The sequence below is a fragment of the Apostichopus japonicus genome, chromosome 22 (genome assembly GCF_037975245.1).
Source record: "Apostichopus japonicus isolate 1M-3 chromosome 22, ASM3797524v1, whole genome shotgun sequence".
Classification (NCBI taxonomy): Eukaryota; Metazoa; Echinodermata; class Holothuroidea; order Aspidochirotida; family Stichopodidae; genus Apostichopus; species Apostichopus japonicus.
This window is the reverse complement of record NC_092582.1, coordinates 17100101-17121757: the sequence shown is the minus strand read 5'-3', so window position 1 is coordinate 17121757 and position 21657 is coordinate 17100101. Positions and strand designations below refer to the sequence as shown.

Sequence of the window (21657 nt, the reverse complement as noted above, 5' to 3'; positions counted from 1 at the left end):
TCGACAGTGCAAGGCATCGACACAAATCAATTAGTCTACGACCATTGTTATGCACGTATTTGTCCATGTTGCATCTTGCCGTAGAAATCCCCCCCCCCCAAAAAAATAATAATAACCCCCATCAAACTGGATTTGTTGATATTACACATATCCCCAGTTCTTACTGTAATCCTAATTGCACGTGCTGCCGATTTATAGCACGTTCCAGTTTTTATTGTGGTACAAAACTGTAAGATTTAAGGAAGTTACTGTGTTCTCTGTGAGTATCGGGTGATTTTGAAGCTAAAAGAAACCCCTTTTATCATTTTTTTTTAGTTAATCATTATTAATTTAAAGAAAGTGCTAGTTTGTTGCAATTTTTTTTTAAAGATGAATGAAAACTGTAAGATTAATTCGAACGTTCTACGTTGTTGCAAAAATTCAATAAAAACGGTTCTTTTGTTGAAAACAAAAAATACTGGAATTTTTGACCGAAATTTTGAACACAAACCCCTGTTTGGAGCCTCAAGTTCCAACCGCCCTGATTCCACCGCCCAGAAAGTTTGGTGACATAAATTAGTGTAATTGTTTTTGCATTGCTTTCCCTGTTAAATGATTTGTTTGACTAATTAATTGAATTACTAATTGAGCTAACATTGAGGCTACATATAAGACGCTCACAACGTTACATATCCAATGGATTCAAATAGCCTCCTAATAATAGGAACATTGTTTACAAGCCGGTCAGAGGCTGCAAACACTTTTCGGATGTATATGGCAAATATAAAAGAATCTCTGTCCATTCAATATATTTAGGTGCAGATTGAATGGTGGAATATAATGTGACCTAAGCCGTGGATAGGAAATAAGTGGACGAATACATTTCATCCCAAAAGTTCTTTCACCAGTATCGTGCTTAAAACTTTGGATACTAGTGAAAGTACTTTTGGGATGAAATGTATTCGTCCACTTATTGCAAGGACAGACTTTAAGATTGGAAATAAAAATGAGAATACAGACGCAACTCTGAAACCAACGCGGAGCGGGTAACTCAACTGCGCGTGAAAGATATGTCTTTCCCATGTGATACAGAACCCTCAAATATTGCACACTATGTTGTTTTATTTCATTTTGTATGTCTAAAAGTATTCCGTATAGTCTTCTTTGTCTTACCATAATAATACACTTTGGTAAATTATAAGTTAGTTATTTGAAGGTGTAGCAAAGGTTTGAGCAATCACCTTACATTAACCAACTTTAAAAATAAATATTTGAGTTAGTATTAATTTGGCCAAATAGTGTAAATTCCTATTGTTTTTTTGTATGAGAAGACTGTATTATCTCTATTTCAATCGATGCATATTGATTACTTGGAATAGGTTGGTGCGTTCTTCTTAATTATATACAGGGAGAAATATTTAGAAAATGTATGCTCCCTATTTTACCATATATTCGGTCCTTTGGCAACTATTAAAGGAACTGAAGGGATAAGATTTATATAGCTTGTTATATTAACGCACATATATCTTGGTGTCAGGCATGAAGGACTAATACGTTTGACATAAAAGGGATTTTAGCGAACAGCGAGTGTATACGACGTGACCGTACAAAGTGAAACGTAATGGTAGGTAAAGGTAACATATACTCCTATACTATTTTACAACAAGGTAAGCGAGATTGTCTCTTCAATTCTATATGCACGTCATCCGTTCCTGCAGTTCATAACGCGTGCAGTATGTTGAAACGTGACAACTTTCTTAAGATTGCATCGTGCAACGTAATTAAGTGCCAGTTCGTTCATCAATAATCCTAAAATAACCGCTGAAAAACTGAAACCCATTTCACCTGTTCAAACAGCCGATTCACACAGAGATTACAGTAACTACTGTAAATTTAAGGTTTTAGACCACAGTAAATACTGGGTCGTGCTGACAAATCTGATATATCGGTAGCATGTGCTATTAGGTTTACAGTAAGAACTGAGGATATTTGTAATTCCAACAAATCCCAAACGGATTTGTTGGAATTACACATATCCTCAGTTCTTACTGTAATCCTAATAGCACATGTTACCGATTTATAGCACAATCCACTTTTTACTGTGGTACAAACTGTAAGATTTACAGTAGTAACTGTGTTCTCTATGTGTATCGGGTGGTTCAAATGGGAATATTATATATAAATAGCTGCTAATTATAACGGTATATGTATAGTATATACTTTAAAGATACTCTCTTAAAATGATAAACTGAAGAATTCAGTCTTCTTTGAGACTGAAATTTTTTTCAGTGTTATACACTGAGCTTAGACTGAGAAACACTCTACTTAGACTATATTATCAGTTACACCGTTCAGTCGCTGTTTGGACTGATTGTATTAACCAATCAGCTAATCACATGTGGCATGGCATCTTACCATTTTCAGTCTCTGTATTCCACTGAAAAATGTATCCAATCAGAGAATAGAAATGCGCCTACGTCATCCGAAAACTTGCAAATACGCCGCACAAAAATAAGTGACAACGAGCGCTACAATTTGTGTACATATATATACTACTATATTCTTCGCTTAGCCAGGTACTCGCTGTACTGTACGTACGCACGTCGTACACACAGCTAGGCATGAACGAGACAGACGACCGTATGTCTAAGCTAGAGTAAAGGTTATAAATTAGCAATGGCTGAGTCTTTAAGAACTTTTCTTACAAATAAAGGTTTCCACGAAGAAGTGAAAACAGTTTACGAGGGTATGTATGTATGTTTTTTGTTGTTTTACAATTAATACAGAATAAAAGCTTGGCAGTTCGTAACGTTAGTTATTCTAGGCTTGTGCGCGAGGTAGGCCTAGCTAGGCTGTACTATAGAAAATAGGGCCTAGCCTAGGCTATTGTTATAATTGGTGGGGCCTATTTACACGATCGTCGGGCGAATAAGCACGTCGGTCCTGCATATGTACCCGATCGTCGGGCAAATCAGCCCGCCTCTCCTGCATATGTACCCGATCGTCGGGCGAATAAGCACGCTTGTCCTGCAATATGTATTCGATCGTCCCAAAATGAATCTAGCCTAGGCCTATGCTAGGTTAACCTCATAACAAATACTTGAACATAATAATGCTGAAGAAATTGCAAAACACAGTACTATTATGCATAGATTGTAAGCACCCTTAATTATTTGAAAAATGTAGTTACTGTTACAGCCATTACAGCATGAAGCTATCACGGTACCAGATCGTCTGGCAAATTAGCCGCCTGTCCTGCATATGTACCCAATCGTCGGGCGAATAAGCACGCTTGTCAGGACTGCAATATGTACTCGATCGTCCCAAATGAATCTAGGCTAGGTTAACCTCATAACAAATACTTCAACATAATAATGCTGAAGAAATTGCAAAACACAGTACTATTATGCATAGATTGTAAGCACCCTTAATTATTTGAAAAAATGTAGTTACTGCTACAGCCATTACAGCATGAAGCTATCACGATTCTGTTAAACAATTACCATTGTATTTAAATCATGTGGAAACTGGAAAAGAATTGGTATGCTTTTGCTATTTTATTAAACATATAGTGGGCCATCAGTCTTCACTATAAGATTTTACAGTAATATTACCATTCACTAATCTTATGAAATCAGTTTCTTTTAAAAGCAGATAGACATATTAGTGAAATCAGTAGGCTAAAATGTAAATCATATTCCTTGTTCACTGGTTTTCTATGCTGATGAAATGGAATCAGGAGATGTCACGAACAATTTATCCTTAAAAAGAGAAATTTCTGAAAACAACTAACAACAAACCTTGCTTGGTAACCATGTACCTGCCAAAATCAACATGATAACCCATAAATGTTAGGTTGAATTTGAATCCACCTTCACATAACACATCTCACCCGCCATGGATGACATATATATTGCTGCCTATCATGAATTGATATATCTCCTTCGTACAATGCCAGTCATGTTCTTCTTTCTCCATTCTCTCCTAAATATTATTCTAGTCTAGTCCACATCGAACTCTACCTCTCAACATATCTTTTTTTAAGAATGTTTTGATTCATACCATATTGCTTGTCCTTTACCACATTTATTTTTATCTTCACCAAACAGGAGGGCACAGATACTGAGAGCGCAGCACAGGGCAGACAAGGACAATATTGGCAGCCTTTCATCCTATCTCTCGGACCAGAATTGAACCCCAAACAATTCTTCATTGTGGCAGATAAACTGGCCATTTCAGCAGGGACAGAGGCGTAGAACATACATTTAACATAGACTATACTCAGTCTATACACCCCCTCTACAACACTAGTTTTGTGAGTTCCATGCTTCCATGGTGTATGGAATTTTGCAACCAACAGAAGTGAAGTCTCTAGTCCGTATCCTTGCCACATCAATAAGGGCAGTCAGCATGGAGTAATTTCAAGGAGTGAATGTTACATTTTATTGCTCTGTAGTCCGGAACCCCGTCTGTCAGAGTAGGGTAACTTTAAAAGGGTGTGAAGACTCGCGCAAAAAGAACGTCTAATGCCGGTAATCTGACCTAGTTTCGAATGAGGTGTGACAGAAGTGTTAGACACTGCCATCGATCCCAGAAAATACAAACACAGCTTGCTACCGTCGGTAATTAGACACTAGTGTACAGTCAGTGCATACAGCTGCGGTCAATACCCACATCACAGTGTATAAACGATACAGCGATGAACATCTCAGGTCCAGTTAAAGATATCAAGGTATCACGTTTCATTACTGTCTGTCTTTTTTAGCGACACGAACAAACATCACTTGCAAGCAACAGAAAGTTAACTTTTTCAGATGGCTGCATGCTGTTTGCGACAAGCCTTCAATGCCTTTAAGGAGTAACTAACACATACCCTAAAATGTTAAATTGATTACCCAGAGTTTACCAACAGTTTTATATGAATAGGGCTCCAGAAATAAATATTTCATTGATTTTTGGTTGTCAAAAATGTTTTTTAATGATACTGATCTAATTATGATTTTTCGAGCATGTTATTTTAATGTTTACTTTAATGTTCCCACATTTCACTGCACTCACTATGTTGAAGGTTTATTTAATTAAGCAATTAATTAAGCTCATATTATTTATTATGCACAATATTCCATAACTTGCCATGAAAAGCAAGTAACCTGATTATTATAAATTCAGTAACTGTAGAAAATTCCATTTGAGAATATCCTTTCCTCATTATTTTTTAGTCGACTTTGAGTGACATTTTTTTTTCAGCTTGAGCCCGACATTAAATGATTCACGTCAGATAATTTATAAAACTTCAAAATTTGATTGAAATCCCAATCGAAATCACTATACATGATTACTATCAGAAAGTTAAGAAATAATTGAGGGTGGTATAATAGTCACATGTGCTGTTTTTGCATACAAATTTGCTTTATATGAATGCCATATCATGAAATTGTGAATGCAGTATATAATAATTCATGTTTATCTAATAGTCATTATGAAGTTAGGGTTAGGCTGTTAACTGCTTGTAATATGTTGTTTGTGTGTGCTGGATAATGACTTTTAGCAATCGCCAATCTATATCATTGAAACACAAAGTATTAAATGTTGACGGCACTGATATATAGTTTAACCATTCCTAATATTTTATAAATAACCTGCTGAAAATTTGTCATATGTTTTCCCCATTTTGAAATCATTCTAAGAAATTGTTGCTACTATACATTAATGATTCACAACTGGAAAAAAGGCAATGTACCAGATCCATTGTACTATCGTCGTGTTACCATCCTATCCCTTTTCTAAAGGCAGGATCGTATAGTTACTATATCCTTTACAGTGGAAAATTTAAAGTTCAGTGAGATCGGGAGATGGGATCAGCTGGGTATATAACGACTCAATTTACAGCTGTGTTGTCAATGAATTCCAGGGTATTACCACCTGGTGGTAATATACAAAGAATTTAAAGTGCTTTCTGTTGCAGTGGTGTTGCCAGACATTTGAATCTTGGTTGGTGATATGTCTATTTGTGAATTCCCTCTCGGGGGAGGGGTTCCCCAGGCCACCCATTGGCGACACCACTGATCTGTTCTCAGCTCACCTAATCCTTTTTCCAAAAAAATTAAAGAACATTTTAGATGGCCCAATTCAAGCAGAAATTTGACAGATTAATATTGAACTGAAAATATGTCACTGTTATGTAAAGTATCTTTATAATTTGAACGTTTGTTGGAAAGATAACATGTTGTGTTGAACATCCCTCAGAATATTGTAGTTTTGATTTCTGTTTTTTTTTTAATATGATAACGAAAATTATATAAGAATATATAAGTGGGTTAGTGGAAATAAAATTACTGTACGGTGGATATTGACAATTATATTTCTTGATGGAATACCATTTTTAATGTACTTTGTGTGTGACTGTCACAACGATTTTTTGGTCTTTATAGCCTAACATGATTGGATGTGAAGGCGAAGTCACTCCATGAAGTAGCACCTTTCAGTAAATTCCCCTGCATTAACAGATCATTGAATGTTGTCTTTGATGGCCTTTAATGCATCTATATTGAAGAATTCCAGCACTAAGCCAACACGGAGGATCAATAGAAAAGCTTGTTCAATCCAGGATTTGCAGTTTATAAGATTGACAGTATAGCTGTGATGTGTAATAATTCAGTCTAAAGGACCGACTGTTCAGTCTGATATCAGTCTAATAGACTGAGCGTATTCAATCTAATTAAGACTGGTGCTGCAATAAATCAGTCTAAACTGCTGACTGTTCAGTCTAAAGTGGTTTCATTTTCAGTCTATTAGACTGCAGAGTATTCAGTCTAATTAAGACTGACCTTCAGTCTTTACATTTCAGACTGAAATTCAGTCTAAGTAGTCTGATCCCTTATCCCATCCATCATTAGACTGAAATTTCAGTCGATTAGACTGAAATTTCAGTCTCTCATTTTAAGAGAGTAATGTATGCATATGCACGGCCACAGTATCATTATATCAACAAGTCTAAAGTGATTTCGTTCAGAACATATATGTGGGCATACTGTCGTTCATTACAAAAGAATGAGAAATATCGTTATAAAAATTATATTAAAAATGATTACCTCCATCCCTAATTTCTATGCCTATGCAATATTATTTCATTTTGCTGTGCTATTAGAGAAATGTTTTGCGAGACTCATCTCGTAGTAAACTAAAATTGGAATTCATGCTGTTTGTCAGAAATTATTTTACAAATAATGTTTCCTACATTTCTATTTACGCCTCTTCAAGACTTAAGGTGTTTCGTTTTCCTCGAGTTACTGGATTGTTATAGTTTCAAAGTGTTTCATGGTCAAGAAACAATTATTTCGGCTATTATGTTGGCCAGTCTTTTGTTTGGGAAGTACTTACAGTAAATAACGATAAAATGTTAATGTGACATTTACCATGCAGCCTGGCAATGATCAAACTTAAAGCCTGACAAATGCCAAATATCCAACGAAGCTTGTTGAATAATGGGCAAACAGGGTAAACCAAATTAAAACCATAGCTGTACAACCATCTGACTGCAAACAGGCAAAAGATGATTAACCAGACTTAAACCAGTCGATGTCATTGGGTGGTAATATGGAGGCCCCTGTCTGCCTCCTCCCCTCGTAAAACACCGTTGTTATACTACCATTTCAACCTAAATGTCCCATCATGAAAGTATTATCCTGAAAGGGTTATACTTAATCCATGGTCTCATAAATAACTGCGTCTGGCATCCCGGTGAAATTTGAATGATTCAATTCCAGGTATCTCTGAAGTTAAGCTGTTCCCAGACTGTAGATGAGTATACATCTGAAGTGAACTTGAAGCAAACAACTGTAATGTCATTGTTGACACCACAGTTGTTTGTCAGTTGTTTCCAAAGTTTCTAGCTAGCTGTTTGGATTTTGCAAAATGAGTACCAACATGCATGTATACTATACGGTAGTATGTCATATATTCGCTAATATCTGTGTTTTTATTCCAGTTGACAAATACATTTACTGTCCAATGCTTTCACTCAAATAGTTTAAGCCGCCTACCGTGAATATTACATTAGACTTGTGTCACCGTAGTTATAGGCAACCAAGTTTCGTCAATGCCAGGAATGGATATAAAGTTAACAAAATAAAATCGATACCACGACTAGGCCTACACTCGACGGAAGTGCTAAATCGGTTATCTATCATTGTATCAACAAACAGATTGCTAGGCATTAAATGTGTTTTTTTTTATGGTTTTATTTAGCTCATAATTCTTTAAAAAGAAGCAAAAAATAATATTTTATGAAATAAAAAATCTCCAAATATCGACATCCAACGCACAAACATTGACATAAGCATTCAAAATACTGCCTACTTAAAACCATCTTCCCCAAGTGGATTATTTGTTTTCGTTTCCGTTTATATCCGCAATGTATCCTCCAAGGGAGTATAAGAGGCAAATATATATTTATAAATAGAGATGACACATAATATAGTTCAGATGGAAGTCACGAGAGAGATACAAGACAAAAAGAAAAAAAGACAAAAAAGACATAAACAAAAGTATAAGATTACAGATAGAAGTTCTGAAACTGTGGCACAGTAAGCAGAAGCAATTGATGTGACAAATAACAACGAGGTTTTTATTATCTTAGCACAAAACGGAGTTAAAATGGAAATAATAACTTTCAAATTTCGATTGAAGAATATCATGCATCTAAATCGAACTGGATATTGTCCTTTTTGTAGATTGACTTAAGAAGCCCTTAAAGTCCAACTTGTAGGAACAATACTTGTTATGATTACAATTACTTGTTATACTCCTCTCATCCTTCCTCAGAACCTTCTTTGAGGCTTTTCTCCGAACATCAATATTTACTTTCAATTGACTACTTCAAACGCTCCTATCAGTGTGAATAACCACCGTGGGTTCCTATTCAGGAACTTTAGCAAACGATGGCAAATAACAAATGTAATTTCTCTCAATTTCTACACCAACTTCATTACACCGGTTAATTACTTTCTCTTCCAAGTCTTTCTTATTCACTTTCATTCAGACCAAAGTTAAACATAGTTGACTAACTAAAATTTCGACCGAGAGAGAGATAATGGAGAATAAAGTCGAAATATGAAAGAGAAAGTATAGAAATTCGAGGAAAATAGTGCCAGGGAATATGCCAATATCCTTATCTGGGAGATCGTTGAATGTATGGGGTTTTCTCTTGGGTAAGACACCAAACTCCTGTCGGGTTTCTCTCCGCCTACTCAATTGCACTCAACTCCATATGTTGATACTCATCTATGCCACTGGGGGGTTGTTACTGGATACTTTTACAGCTTAGAACCCTTCCGTTTCCTATTGAACGGAATAACTGCTATCTTTGTGTAACGTAACCAAGTTTATATATAGGTATTAAGTATGTGGCAAATAAAGTTCACCACTCTTTCGTTTGACCCGCTCTACATTTAGGAAGATCCAGATCACCGTTCAATACAATTATGTTATAATTGGGGAAGTTATTGTCATTACTTCAGTTTAACCAAAGAAGAAGAAGAATAACATATATACTTTGATTCAATTATGACAATGAATAACTATTAAATAGCAGGTGTTGATGTCAGTACAATCACCAAAGAGATGCCATTTAGTTTTAAAGTTAATTTAAAGGGCAGCAATATATAACTTCTTAAAGGAGGCATGAGAACATGAGAACGGTAATCACCGTGTCAGTACCACCGTGTGAATGCGTATTATTGGCTTTGCATAATTGGCAATGACTTGAATGAGAGCGTCTCACGCAAGTGTTATGGTTGAACAGAGTGCACCCCTGGTGCTTTTGAATCTGACAATTTACACATAATTACCACTTTCAGAGGCAAGCCAAGCTGTATTTCTATAAATGGATATGTACTAAGTGAGAGCTAAGACCACTTTAATGGTACGCGTGATGTGACAAGAGTTGTTATTGTCTGGTTGTCGTTATACGTAAGAAGGGTAAATCATTTCGTTTACACATTTTTAAAGAAAGAAAATTGTAAAAACACTTTTTCGAATTTAATTTACTTGTGGGTTAGTTGACGTATTGTTTTTGAGTCTTTTTAAACTTAATTAAGAAGTGTAATTAATTTAATGAAATACTGACAGGCTTGTATAAGGAAAGCGCATCGTCTTCTTAATTTCCCAATAGTTATGTACAGCGACACATCCATAGCTTTGTAAAAGAAAAGTAGGCATACTCTCTTAAAATGATAGACTGAATTTTTCAGTTTGAAGTGCGATTGAAATTGTTTTCAGTGTATTGGACTGAGTTTAGACTAAAATTCACTCAATATATTATGAAGAATCCGTTGCACTGATCAATATGTGTTTACACTGACCGTAGAAGCCAGTCATATTGTTCAATTTTGTCACGGGATCGCGTCGATGTCAATCTTTCTATTCCACTGAAATGACGTCCAATCGTTCTCGATATTTGTATTATTACAATACCTGAGTGGCGAACATGACCGGTACCGCGCACTAGCGCATTGCATGCGGCCATGTAGATAACGCGGAAACGCGGAAATCGATAAACCGAGTTCGGTAATCGAGATACCGGGTTCGATATCAACGTTTTCCGCGGTTTCTGCGTTATCGACCTTGCTATATGTCACAACCCGTTCGGGGATAACCCCCTCAAGTATTTTATTGATTGCTTTACATGTTTATTTAATTGGATGCTAATTATTTAGCCATGGTTTTGTGCATCCTTAAGCATTACGTAATCAGCTTTTTGTTAACGAGTATCGGAATTCCGTCGGCATTGGGTATAAATAGAACAGTAAAGCCACGTGCTCTCTCTTTTCTATCTCGGTCTTGAACCGAAAGCAAAACCGTAAGTTGCTCTTGTTTAATTACAACATGTTAGCTCAGAATTTTAGTTCAAAAGAAACCAATTTCCACCTTCATTGAGATAACATGGACTCATTACTTTACGAATTAAGTTCGGTGTTTTTGGTACTTTTATAGATGGCAAAAGAGGCAGGGAAGAGGCTAAATTAAAGCTTGAACGAGGAAAAGAAAGAGAACGTGAAACTAAGAAAAGGAAAAGGCCGACGCTCGTATAGAAAGAAAGAACATTCATTTGTATTATACACGTTGACAGAACCCTCAACGAAACAACACTAGAACCATAAGAAGGAAAGGATGCCATATGAAGTATAGAAGTTAAAACGTTAAAAGGATATATATAGAAAATGATGACTTTTTATTGTTCTATGTAACCGTGATTAATTTTATTGTTGTTGTTAGTAATTATATTGAACCTTTTGAAACTCATATACTCTCTCTGTCCGTCTTTACACCGTTGTCGACTGCTCTCTTGAAAAGAATCCGTGACATTTATGGGGGCCTGTCCGGGAATTTATTAAAACGAAATTTATGAAAGCTTTTTAAAGGTGGGAGCAGACAACTGACATCGGGTTTAGAGAAGAGAGATTATATGTGTTTCGTAATATATTATATGTTGTAGTATTTAAGATCAGTACCTAATCAGTAATCAGTACCTATTGAAGGCCAACTGTGTTTCTACCTGACCGAGCTTGTAAACTTGTAGTTACTGTAATGGATACTCAAATACTGGCGGACTTAGGCGCGTCGTTTGGGCTTAGTGGAGCTGATTTACATAAGTTTGTAAAGGAAGAGGGAGAAAGAGCTGATAGGGCTAGGAAAGACGCTGATGCAAATGCGCGTGATTTGAGGGCTCATGAACTAGAAATGAAAAGACAAGAAAAGGAAATTCTTGAACTTAAGACAAATTTAGAAGATTCAAAGAGTAACAGACAGTTTGACAATAGGCCAAATTTATTGAATAGGGCTCCTGCACCCAAGCTTCCACCGTTCAATGATAACACTGATGATTTAGATGCGTACATTGAACGATTTGAGCGTTTTGCCACTGCACAAAATTGGGTTCGTAGTAGCGAGTGGGCTATAAATCTTGGTGCATTACTACAGGGAAAGGCATTGGAAGTTTATTCTCGCTTGCCCGTAGCAAAGGCTACTGATTACGACGAATTGAAAGATGCCCTCTTGAGGAAATATCAACTAACGGAACATGGTTTCCGTCAAAAATTCAGATGGGCTAGACCAGAAACTGGGGAGGGTCCCGTCCAGTTTGCAGTACGACTTGAAAACCTCTTAACGCGTTGGGTCGAAATGGCTAAAGTGGCAAAAGAATATACCAAATTGGTCGATTTGCTGTTACGAGAACAATTCCTTAACGCATGTTCCAAAGAGCTTTCGCTATTCATCCGCGAAAGAGCTCCAAAATCAATAACGGGTTTGACTAAAATGGCGGAACAATACTTAGATGCACACGGGGGAGAATTTCAAAACTATTCTGCAGCTAAAAGAAGACCCTCTCAAGGGCACCCCTCCCATTCCCAGCAAAATAAACCGTCGCAAGGTAATAGTTTTAATCAACGTCCTGACAGACGTAGAGTTGTAGGTCCTGAAGCCTGGGCCCAACCTCCTTTCGCAAGGCGACCTAGCAGGCAACGTCAGTGTGACATATGCCACAAATTGGGTCACACCGCAACTGAATGTTGGTTTCGAACCACTCCACAGAGTAGAGCAGCCGCAGTAACTGAGAAAGATGTTCCTCATGTGTCGCATGAAAGAACATGGGCAAATCATGAACTCGAATATGAACCTGCTGATCATATTGGTACAGTTGCATGTGTGATGGTGTCTACACCAAATAGTCAGTTAGGTAGTTGTTGCGTAAATGAAGGAAAAGTAACCCTCAAGTGTGGAAATACGTTGCCATTGATGAGTGCAGCTTGTGATGTAAAGTTTTGTCGGAAAGCTCCTGTAGAACAAGGTCGTGTAAATGGAAGAGTAGTTAGTGTGCTTAGGGATAGTGGTTGTGATGGTGTGATTATACGTCGAGAATTGGTTTTACCCGAACAATTTACTGGGCAGCTGAAACCATGGGCATTAGCAGACGGTACTATAAGAACAATCCCCGTAGCAAGACTACGGATTGATACACCATTTTTTTCGGGAATTGTAGAAGCTTCTTGTTTCCGTAATCCATTGTATGATATTCTCCTAGGAAATATAGACGGTGTTAGGGGACCTGGTGATCCAGACCCTAATTGGTCAAAAACAACGGATGGGAAATCTAGAGAAAAAGTTGGAGCAGTTCAAACTAGGGCTCAGAGAGCTGCCATTGGAAAACCGTTACCAAAACTTAATGTTCCAAAGGCATTACCAAAAGTTAAAACGGGGGATTTTAAGAAAGCTCAAATGGGTGACGTAACTTTGTCGAAATGTAGAAGATTAGCGGATTCTCATGAGGAGGCACCTCTCAATAGGTTTGGGCGTACTCATAGTTATGTGTGGCGAAATGGATTTTTGTATCGCAACTTTAAAGTGATTAGTGGCGAAGTTGAGGATACTACTTTACAACTTGTAGTTCCCAAAGCATACAGGCATTTTGTCATGAAGATGGCCCATGAGTCGATACTCGGAGGACATCAGGGTGCTAGAAAGACTAAACATAAGATATTATCTGATTTTTATTGGCCAGGTTGCCAAGCAGATATAACTAGATTTTGCAGAAGTTGTGACGTATGTCAACGAACTGTACCTAAGGGTCGGGTCGGTAAATTACCCCTGGGTACCATGCCTTTAATCGAGACCCCCTTTCAGAGAGTCGCTATAGATATAGTCGGACCAATCCAGCCCAAAACTGATCGAAATAACCGATACATACTTACAATTGTAGACTATGCTACACGTTATCCTGAGACAGTAGCCCTTCCCAGTATCGAGACAACAAGAGTTGCCGAAGCTCTAATAACTGTGTTCTCTAGGGTAGGTGTTCCGAGAGAAGTTTTAACTGATCAGGGCACCCAGTTCACGTCCGACTTGATGAGGGAAGTCGGTCGACTTTTATCTGTGCGTCAACTTACGACTACCCCCTACCATCCTGCCTGCAATGGGTTGGTAGAACGGTTTAATGGGACCCTAAAACTCATGTTAAGGAGAATGTGTACCGAACGCCCACGTGACTGGGACAGATACATAGACCCCCTCCTATTCGCATATAGAGAAACCCCTCAAGAAAGTACGGGCTTTGCCCCATTCGAACTATTGTACGGTCGTAAAATTCGGGGACCAATGACAATACTCAGAGAATTATGGGCTGACGAGGTAGACGATCCCACTGTTCGAGGAACGTATGAGTATGTTGTTGAGTTGAAAGAACGCCTTCAGCAAACATGTAAAATGGCTAGTCAGGAGTTAGCAAAAGCGTCGAACAGGTATAAACGTAACTATGACAAGAAGACAAAACATAGATCATTTAATGTCGGGGACTCGGTGCTTCTCCTACTCCCAAGTGATACCAACAAATTAGTGTCACAGTGGCGAGGGCCCTACAAAGTAGTTCAAAAGTCTGGTTCATTAGACTATAGTATCGATGTTAATGGTAAAATCAAAATGTTTCATGCAAATCTGTTAAAACGGTATATTAATCGAGAAGCAGAGGACAAAAGTATGACCACAGAGTGTAAGGGAATTGATGATGGTGGTTTGGTAGATGTGGTGTGCAGTGCTGTAATTGTAGAACACGATGCACAATTAGATCCTGAAACTCAGGAAGGTCATATTAACCAAAATATGGAGAGTAAAGATGTAGGTCACCTAGAATTGACACCAACCGAGGTAGAGGAAACGTATCAGAATGTAGAGGTCAATCAAAACTTAACATGGGCGCAAACTGAGAAAGTTAAGAGAATTTTGTATAATTTCAAGGATGTGTTAACTGACCGTCCAGGTCACACCCAACTTGTAGCACATAGTATTAAACTTACTTCTGATGAACCTTTAAGAGTAAAACAGTACCCTATTCCACATGCTATGAAGGAAGTTGTTCAGGAAGAGATTGATAAGATGTTACAAATGAAAATAATTGAACGATCCGATTCACCATACAGTGCACCGATAGTTATTGTTAAGAAAAAAGACGGGGGTAACCGTTTCTGCATAGATTATCGACAACTAAATAAACTAACAGTATTTGATGCTGAACCTATGCCAAGTATGGATGCAATACTAACCCATCTTGCGCAAGATCACTTCTTTTCGAAGCTAGATCTTAGTAAGGGATACTGGCAAGTTGCAGTCGAAGAAAACTGTAAACATTTAACAGCGTTTGCCACGCCTTCCGGGTTATTCCAATTTAATGTTATGCCCTTCGGGCTTGTTAACGCCCCGGCAACCTTTAACCGTATGATGAGAATTTTGCTCAAAGGATTACGTCATGTAGACTGCTATTTGGATGATATTCTTGTCTATACTCCAACTTGGGAACAACACTTAAACGTACTTAGTGCAGTATTTAAGAGACTCAGAGAAGCAAATTTGACAGCAAAGCCTAGCAAATGCTGCATTGCAAAGCAAAGGATAGAATTTTTAGGTCATGTTGTAGGAAAAGGAAAATTAGAACCCCAATTGGATAAAGTTGAAAAGATTAAGGCTGCACCAAGACCACAGACCAAGAAACAACTCCGATCTTTCTTGGGTCTGACTGGATATTATAGGGGTTTCATACCTAATTATGCTGCGATAGCATCCCCTCTCACTGACAAAACTAAAAATAAGGAACCTAACAAATTAGTTTGGGGAGACAGTCAAGAATTAGCTTTTACGTCTTTGAGAAATAAGCTCTCCAGCTCTCCGATTTTGCACCTGCCTGATCTTTCAAAACAATTTATTCTTAGAACAGATGCATCAGATTTAGGATTAGGAGCCATACTCTTACAAGAGCATGATAACGAGTTATTTCCTGTGGCTTACGCAAGTAGGAAACTGTTACAAAGAGAGAAGGCTTATTCTGTCATGGAGAAGGAATGCCTTGCTTTAGTTTGGGGGATTAACAAATTCCAACGGTACCTCTACGGTAGGGAATTTACCGTACAAACAGACCATAAGCCTCTAGCATTTCTTCAAAAGGCTAGATTAGCAAATCCACGTATTATGAGATGGTCTCTAAGTATTCAACCCTATAAATTGAGAATTGAAGCAATTAAGGGTTCATCAAATGTTGGTGCAGATTGTCTAAGTCGTTTGATCTCGTAACTGAATCATTGTATGAACTTAAAGGAGTGTAAAGTAATTAAAGTGTTGAACAGTGTATCGTAATAGTATTGTTTACTATAAGGAAATAATTGAGTTACAAATTCTAAGAATATAAAGACATAAAAAGTTACAAATGTTTAAGAATGTTAAGAAAAGGTTGTGTTGTAAATGTTTAAAAGTATTAAGAAAATGAAACATTTTCTTCAAGAGGAGGGGAGTGAAATGTCACAACCCGTTCGGGGATAACCCCCTCAAGTATTTTATTGATTGCTTTACATGTTTATTTAATTGGATGCTAATTATTTAGCCATGGTTTTGTGCATCCTTAAGCATTACGTAATCAGCTTTTTGTTAACGAGTATCGGAATTCCGTCGGCATTGGGTATAAATAGAACAGTAAAGCCACGTGCTCTCTCTTTTCTATCTCGGTCTTGAACCGAAAGCAAAACCGTAAGTTGCTCTTGTTTAATTACAACATGTTAGCTCAGAATTTTAGTTCAAAAGAAACCAATTTCCACCTTCATTGAGATAACATGGACTCATTACTTTACGAATTAAGTTCGGTGTTTTTGGTACTTTTATAGATGGCAAAAGAGGCAGGGAAGAGGCTAAATTAAAGCTTGAACGAGGAAAAGAAAGAGAACGTGAAACTAAGAAAAGGAAAAGGCCGACGCTCGTATAGAAAGAAAGAACATTCATTTGTATTATACACGTTGTCAGAACCCTCAACGAAACAACACTAGAACCATAAGAAGGAAAGGATGCCATATGAAGTATAGAAGTTAAAACGTTAAAAGGATATATATAGAAAATGATGACTTTTTATTGTTCTATGTAACCGTGATTAATTTTATTGTTGTTGTTAGTAATTATATTGAACCTTTTGAAACTCATATACTCTCTCTGTCCGTCTTTACACCGTTGTCGACTGCTCTCTTGAAAAGAATCCGTGACACTATATAGCAAGGTCGAAAACGTGGAAACCGCGGAAAACGAGAGGAATTTGTCAAGGGATGGTGACGAAGTTTTTTGGGCGGATTTCAGCCTATATGCGCCAGGAAGTGTTGCGGGTTCAAAGCTATTTCACCGTAAATGTTGGTCGAAAACGCGGAAATCTGAAAGTTTACAATGGATGAGAACATTATTTTGTCAAGGGAGGGTGAAGAAGTTTTTTGAGCGCAAGTCAACCAATATGCGCCACGAGGGGTGGGGAAGGGCTTGGGCTTTTTTTATCACTAAATGCCGGTCGAAAACGCGGAACTGTTTTTTACAATGGCGAAACTAGAGGACTTTGTCCAGGGAGGGACAAGAGTTTTCGGCGCATTTCAGTCAATATACGCTAGGAAGGTGAGGGGTTGTAGGCCTCTTTTTTTAAAACTAAATGCAGGTCGAAAACGCGGAAATGTTTTTAACAAGGCGGAACTAGAGGAGTTTGCTAAGGAAGGGAAAAGAAGTATTTTGGCCGGCGCATTTCAGCCAATATGCGCCAGGAAAGATGTGGTGAGGTGGGTTGAGTTTTTTTTCATTAAATGCAGGTCGAAAATGCGGAAATGTTTTCAACAAGGTGGAACTAGAGTAGTTTGCTAAGGAAGGGAAAAGAAGACAGAATACCCACTGAAGCCTTGGCTGATGACCCCCATCGCAATCACCCGCCGAAATATCATATAACAGGTATGTACGAAGGAGGTTAATTGGGGACCAGTTATTTCATCCTGATAAGCAGGCGGGGTCATCATATATGGCCTGGGAGATTAAGGGAGGGGGGGGGTTGACGAAGTTGTAATCATGAAAATAGTTAATTTATATTCCAAAGGTGCAGCAGGGGCACTTTTCGTTCTAGAAAGGGGCACTTTTTATATTTTTAGAAAAATTGGGGCAGATGCCCCGCCCCACCCCCTCTAGTTCCTACACCCTGAATATTACAGTCAGTCCCCGGCTGTGCGAAAAGTGCTTTCTTTTCTTGTAGAATACGCACGGGATTTCTTGACGTCACTCCTCATTAATATTTAATTAGGTAAAACTTACCATTTTCGAAGGACAATTTCTCAGTCATTAATCAATGTATAGGTCTGGTAATAGTTGAATTTGACGAAGAAAGGGTGTTTAATCCAATCGTGATTGACAAAAGACACAAAAAAGGAATGGAAAGGGAATTTCGGCCGTATTTTTCGAACGTAAATTAACCACTTTCGAACTGTTTAGAATTTTTTTTTTTTTTTTGGGGGGGGGGCATGATATCATCATTTCCAAGTTTGAAAACTATAGTATATTCGCTAAAAAAAAACCTTTACCACGATTAAGTATCTATTTCTCTTCAAATCATCATGTAAAGAAGTCAATTTCACAACAAATATATACGCACACGAATATAGGTAACTAAGCGTGATAAAACTAATGGAACTGAGTTGGTTACATCGAATGACAGGAGGAACTACTCATGGCAGTGAAATGACTTTTCTGTGTGGGTAGGGGGCATAAGGACGCCTGCAGATCATAAAATACTCACTGCCAACAAATGCAAGCAATGCCATATCGTAACAATCGCTACTTCTAGTACCCAGTACTACTGTAGCTGTACAATCAGACACTCAACACTGGTTTGTATTTATCACCAGCAGTACTTTTATTTAGAGACTCTCATGAAGAAGGACCCATCCTGGTGCTCTACCAAGTACAAGCCCTTCCACTGCAAAGAGTACAATCCCTGCCAGCGCCCCTTCAAATTCACCCTCCTGAAATTGTATATGGGGTTGCTATAGTAATCAGCCTATGGAGCCTTGATGGTATCGAGACGGGCCTTTGTACTGGGTATATTTTCAAGCATAACTAGTTTTGTGGAAACATGCAGATTATACAACAGGCAATTTAATATGACACCTGAGTGGGCATTTTGGCTTAAAAATGGCCACACAAAGCTCTAGTTCACCCACTGAAAAGACAGTGGTTGCCACTCTGACACCAAGATGTGGTCAGGTTTGTGGGACTTTTGGTCAGATAACTTCTTTTTTAAGAATGACAACATATTTTTTGGGGTCTCTTTATTCCTCGTTCATATTACATGAAACTTTTTAGACTATAGAGACTTGAGGTAAAGCAGTAGCGTCCAGGCAGGAAAATGTGGTCGAACAGTTAAAAAGCACATGAATACAATAATATATCATCCTATATTTGATTAAGAAACAATTTATATATGCTCCCAGCAAAAAAAAGTACCCTAGTCTTACAGCGGTAAACTATGGTTAAATTGGGGTAAAACATGGTAAATTTGCCACAGTAGCCTTATAGAATAAAAGTATGGTACATACTTATTTTACTTAACAAAAACTGTACATACCATATGCTGTAAACCTGTTTAACCTTTATTTTGTTGTCATGCTTGTTTTGACTGCAGCATATTGACCAAATCTGGTGCATATAAAATTATGCCTAATATACATACGACATCATGTCATACAGTATGAGTTGCTTTGTTGTATGTTTCAACTAGGCCAATTAAGATACAATCCACTAATGGGTGAAATGTAAGGTAATGTGGTGTAATGATTATAATTAAGTCAAGTAGTGAAACTATTGTGCAATTGGGATACAACTCTGGTAAATTTAGGGTAAAACTGTGGTACAATTAAGGTAAAACCATAGTACAATTAGGGGAAAACTAATTGGTATTATGATTATGATTATTACATTTCGGTGTCAGAAAAGATGCAACTTTACTATCGAACACAAAGTGCTGCTTTAAAAGTGAATAACATTCCAATTCCGCGATTTATCGCTAATCTAACTGAAGTTAAGTCTCGAGAAATATCTGCATATTTAATTAATTCGTCTTCTGTATAGGTCTTTCTTCATTTTCTTGTTTTCTTGCACTTTCAATCTTGTGAAAACAACACTAAAGACTAAAGACAAGTAAAGTAGTTAAACAGAATTCTTTCGTAATTTCACCCGATGGCCCGAATAATGATTTAATTTATTAACTTATTTGTGTATGCAGACCTCCCTACTTAAACCACAACAGCTTCATTCTAGACGAAGAAATGGTAAACTTAAGGATCAAATGAGATCCTACTTGCTTTATGAAAAGACACCCACGTAGTATAGATAGAATAACATATTGATTGAAAGTTGTTTGTCTAATTTCTTGAGCACTATTTCCTGAGGTGAACGACTCTCTCTCTTAAATGAAAAGCAGTCACGGGTCAGTAATACATGCATATGAAGTTACGTTATTCATTGGGCCCCTGCACATGTGCACCTATGCACCTAGTATATTATGAATTCCGTACAGAGTGCGTCCGCATAACGGCAGAGGCTGGTGCATTATCAACAGGTGCAGTATTAAAGGAACAGTCCCCAGCCACACTATTGTACAACAGATACTTTGTTTTGTAGGATCAGTTACAAATTATTCTGTGGGCGACGTCAAAATTACTATGGCTTACTACGATAATAGTAACGATAGTGAGAGAGGGACTCATGGGGCACGATGCCAAATTGTTTGATAAAATTAAAAAAGTGTCTATTTCCGAAAGTAAGTTGGGCTCGTTTTTGTTAATGAATAAGTTCGAGTTTTCCCTTTTATTCTTTTGAAAAGTTCCTTTTCCGTGTACTTCAGGGATTAAACTGTGTCCTTTTGTTGACAGAAAACAACCCTCTCGTTGACGAAAAGGTTGTACTGTAACGTGCAGTAAGGGGCTACACGCGTTAACGGTAATACTGAAAGCCAACGTTTTGGAGCTACACTTGTGACATGTGCCATTCCGAGATTGGGAGTAGCTTCTGCATGGCTTACTGGGATATCTTCCGCAAATGGTGGTAATGAGTTAAGTTAACAATTAATCGACTAAAAGCCAATTACTTGAGAAGAAAACAAATTTGAAGATACATCTAATGATGTTTCATGAATTCTTAATTGGAGTCACTTTCTTTGTAAATAATTGTTATAAGGAAAGAACAAAACCTCTGTGCCTCATTCAGTATCCCCATCTGCGTCACCATCTATACCTAGATAAATAGTAAATATTTAGTCCCGAATGGGAACTTCGAATAACTAACTATTGAATGTTCCACTAATATCTTATATCGATTGTAATCTTACTTTGATCATCACCACGTAATATTGGGTTAATTAGTCAAAAATTAAAAATTAAACAACTCAAAAGCTTTTTTCTGTTATTGTTATAAAAAGAACCCAATGAGATACACGTCGTGAGTACGTGGTGGGGGTTGAATGATCCATAGGTTGTAAATCTTTATTTTGGGGATGTCGAAGAAAACGGTGTCAATTTAACTTATATAAAGGCTAGAATTTTTACGGCTACACAACGACTGTTTGCGGTTAACGACCGGAGCTCGTTTGGGTAATTTAAGTTTAGGTAATTAAAGAAACCCGTGATTTGTCTTATTTTTTTTTAAATGTACATTTTCAACCTTGAATCCCCGCCGTGGAAGCGCTGCGTGTTCAGTTTGATCGACTGAAGGTGACGGCACTTTAACCAGGGAGTTGTTTATTTCCATAACAACTTCCTGCTTTAACCTAGCCAAAAGGGTGATCGGTGGTAGTTTGAA

At 37.6% G+C, this 21657-nt stretch overlaps 1 protein-coding gene across 2 annotated transcripts; it reads left to right on the top strand.

The window, feature by feature from the left end:
- Window positions 1-10615: 10615 nt before the first annotated feature.
- On the top strand, window positions 10616-17043 carry LOC139963939 (uncharacterized). 2 transcript variants are annotated; one of them, XR_011791797.1, is made up of 3 exons: window positions 10616-10837; window positions 10972-16542; window positions 16677-17043. XR_011791797.1 is itself a non-coding variant. In XM_071965179.1 (2 exons), the coding sequence occupies exon 2, from the start codon at window positions 11566-11568 to the stop codon at window positions 16090-16092; it is 4527 nt and encodes a 1508-aa protein (XP_071821280.1). In that variant the 5' UTR covers window positions 10616-10837; window positions 10972-11565; the 3' UTR covers window positions 16093-16663. The 2 variants fall into 2 exon arrangements, 1 of the variants encoding a protein (XP_071821280.1); XM_071965179.1 differs by lacking the exon at window positions 16677-17043 and having other exon boundaries at window positions 10972-16663.
- The last annotated feature ends 4614 nt before the right edge of the window (window positions 17044-21657 follow it).

Excerpts from the sequence above, each read along its gene's own strand:
- LOC139963939 (XM_071965179.1), top strand. The coding sequence starts at position 11,566 with ATGGATACTCAAATACTGGCGGACTTAGGCGCGTCGTTTGGGCTTAGT.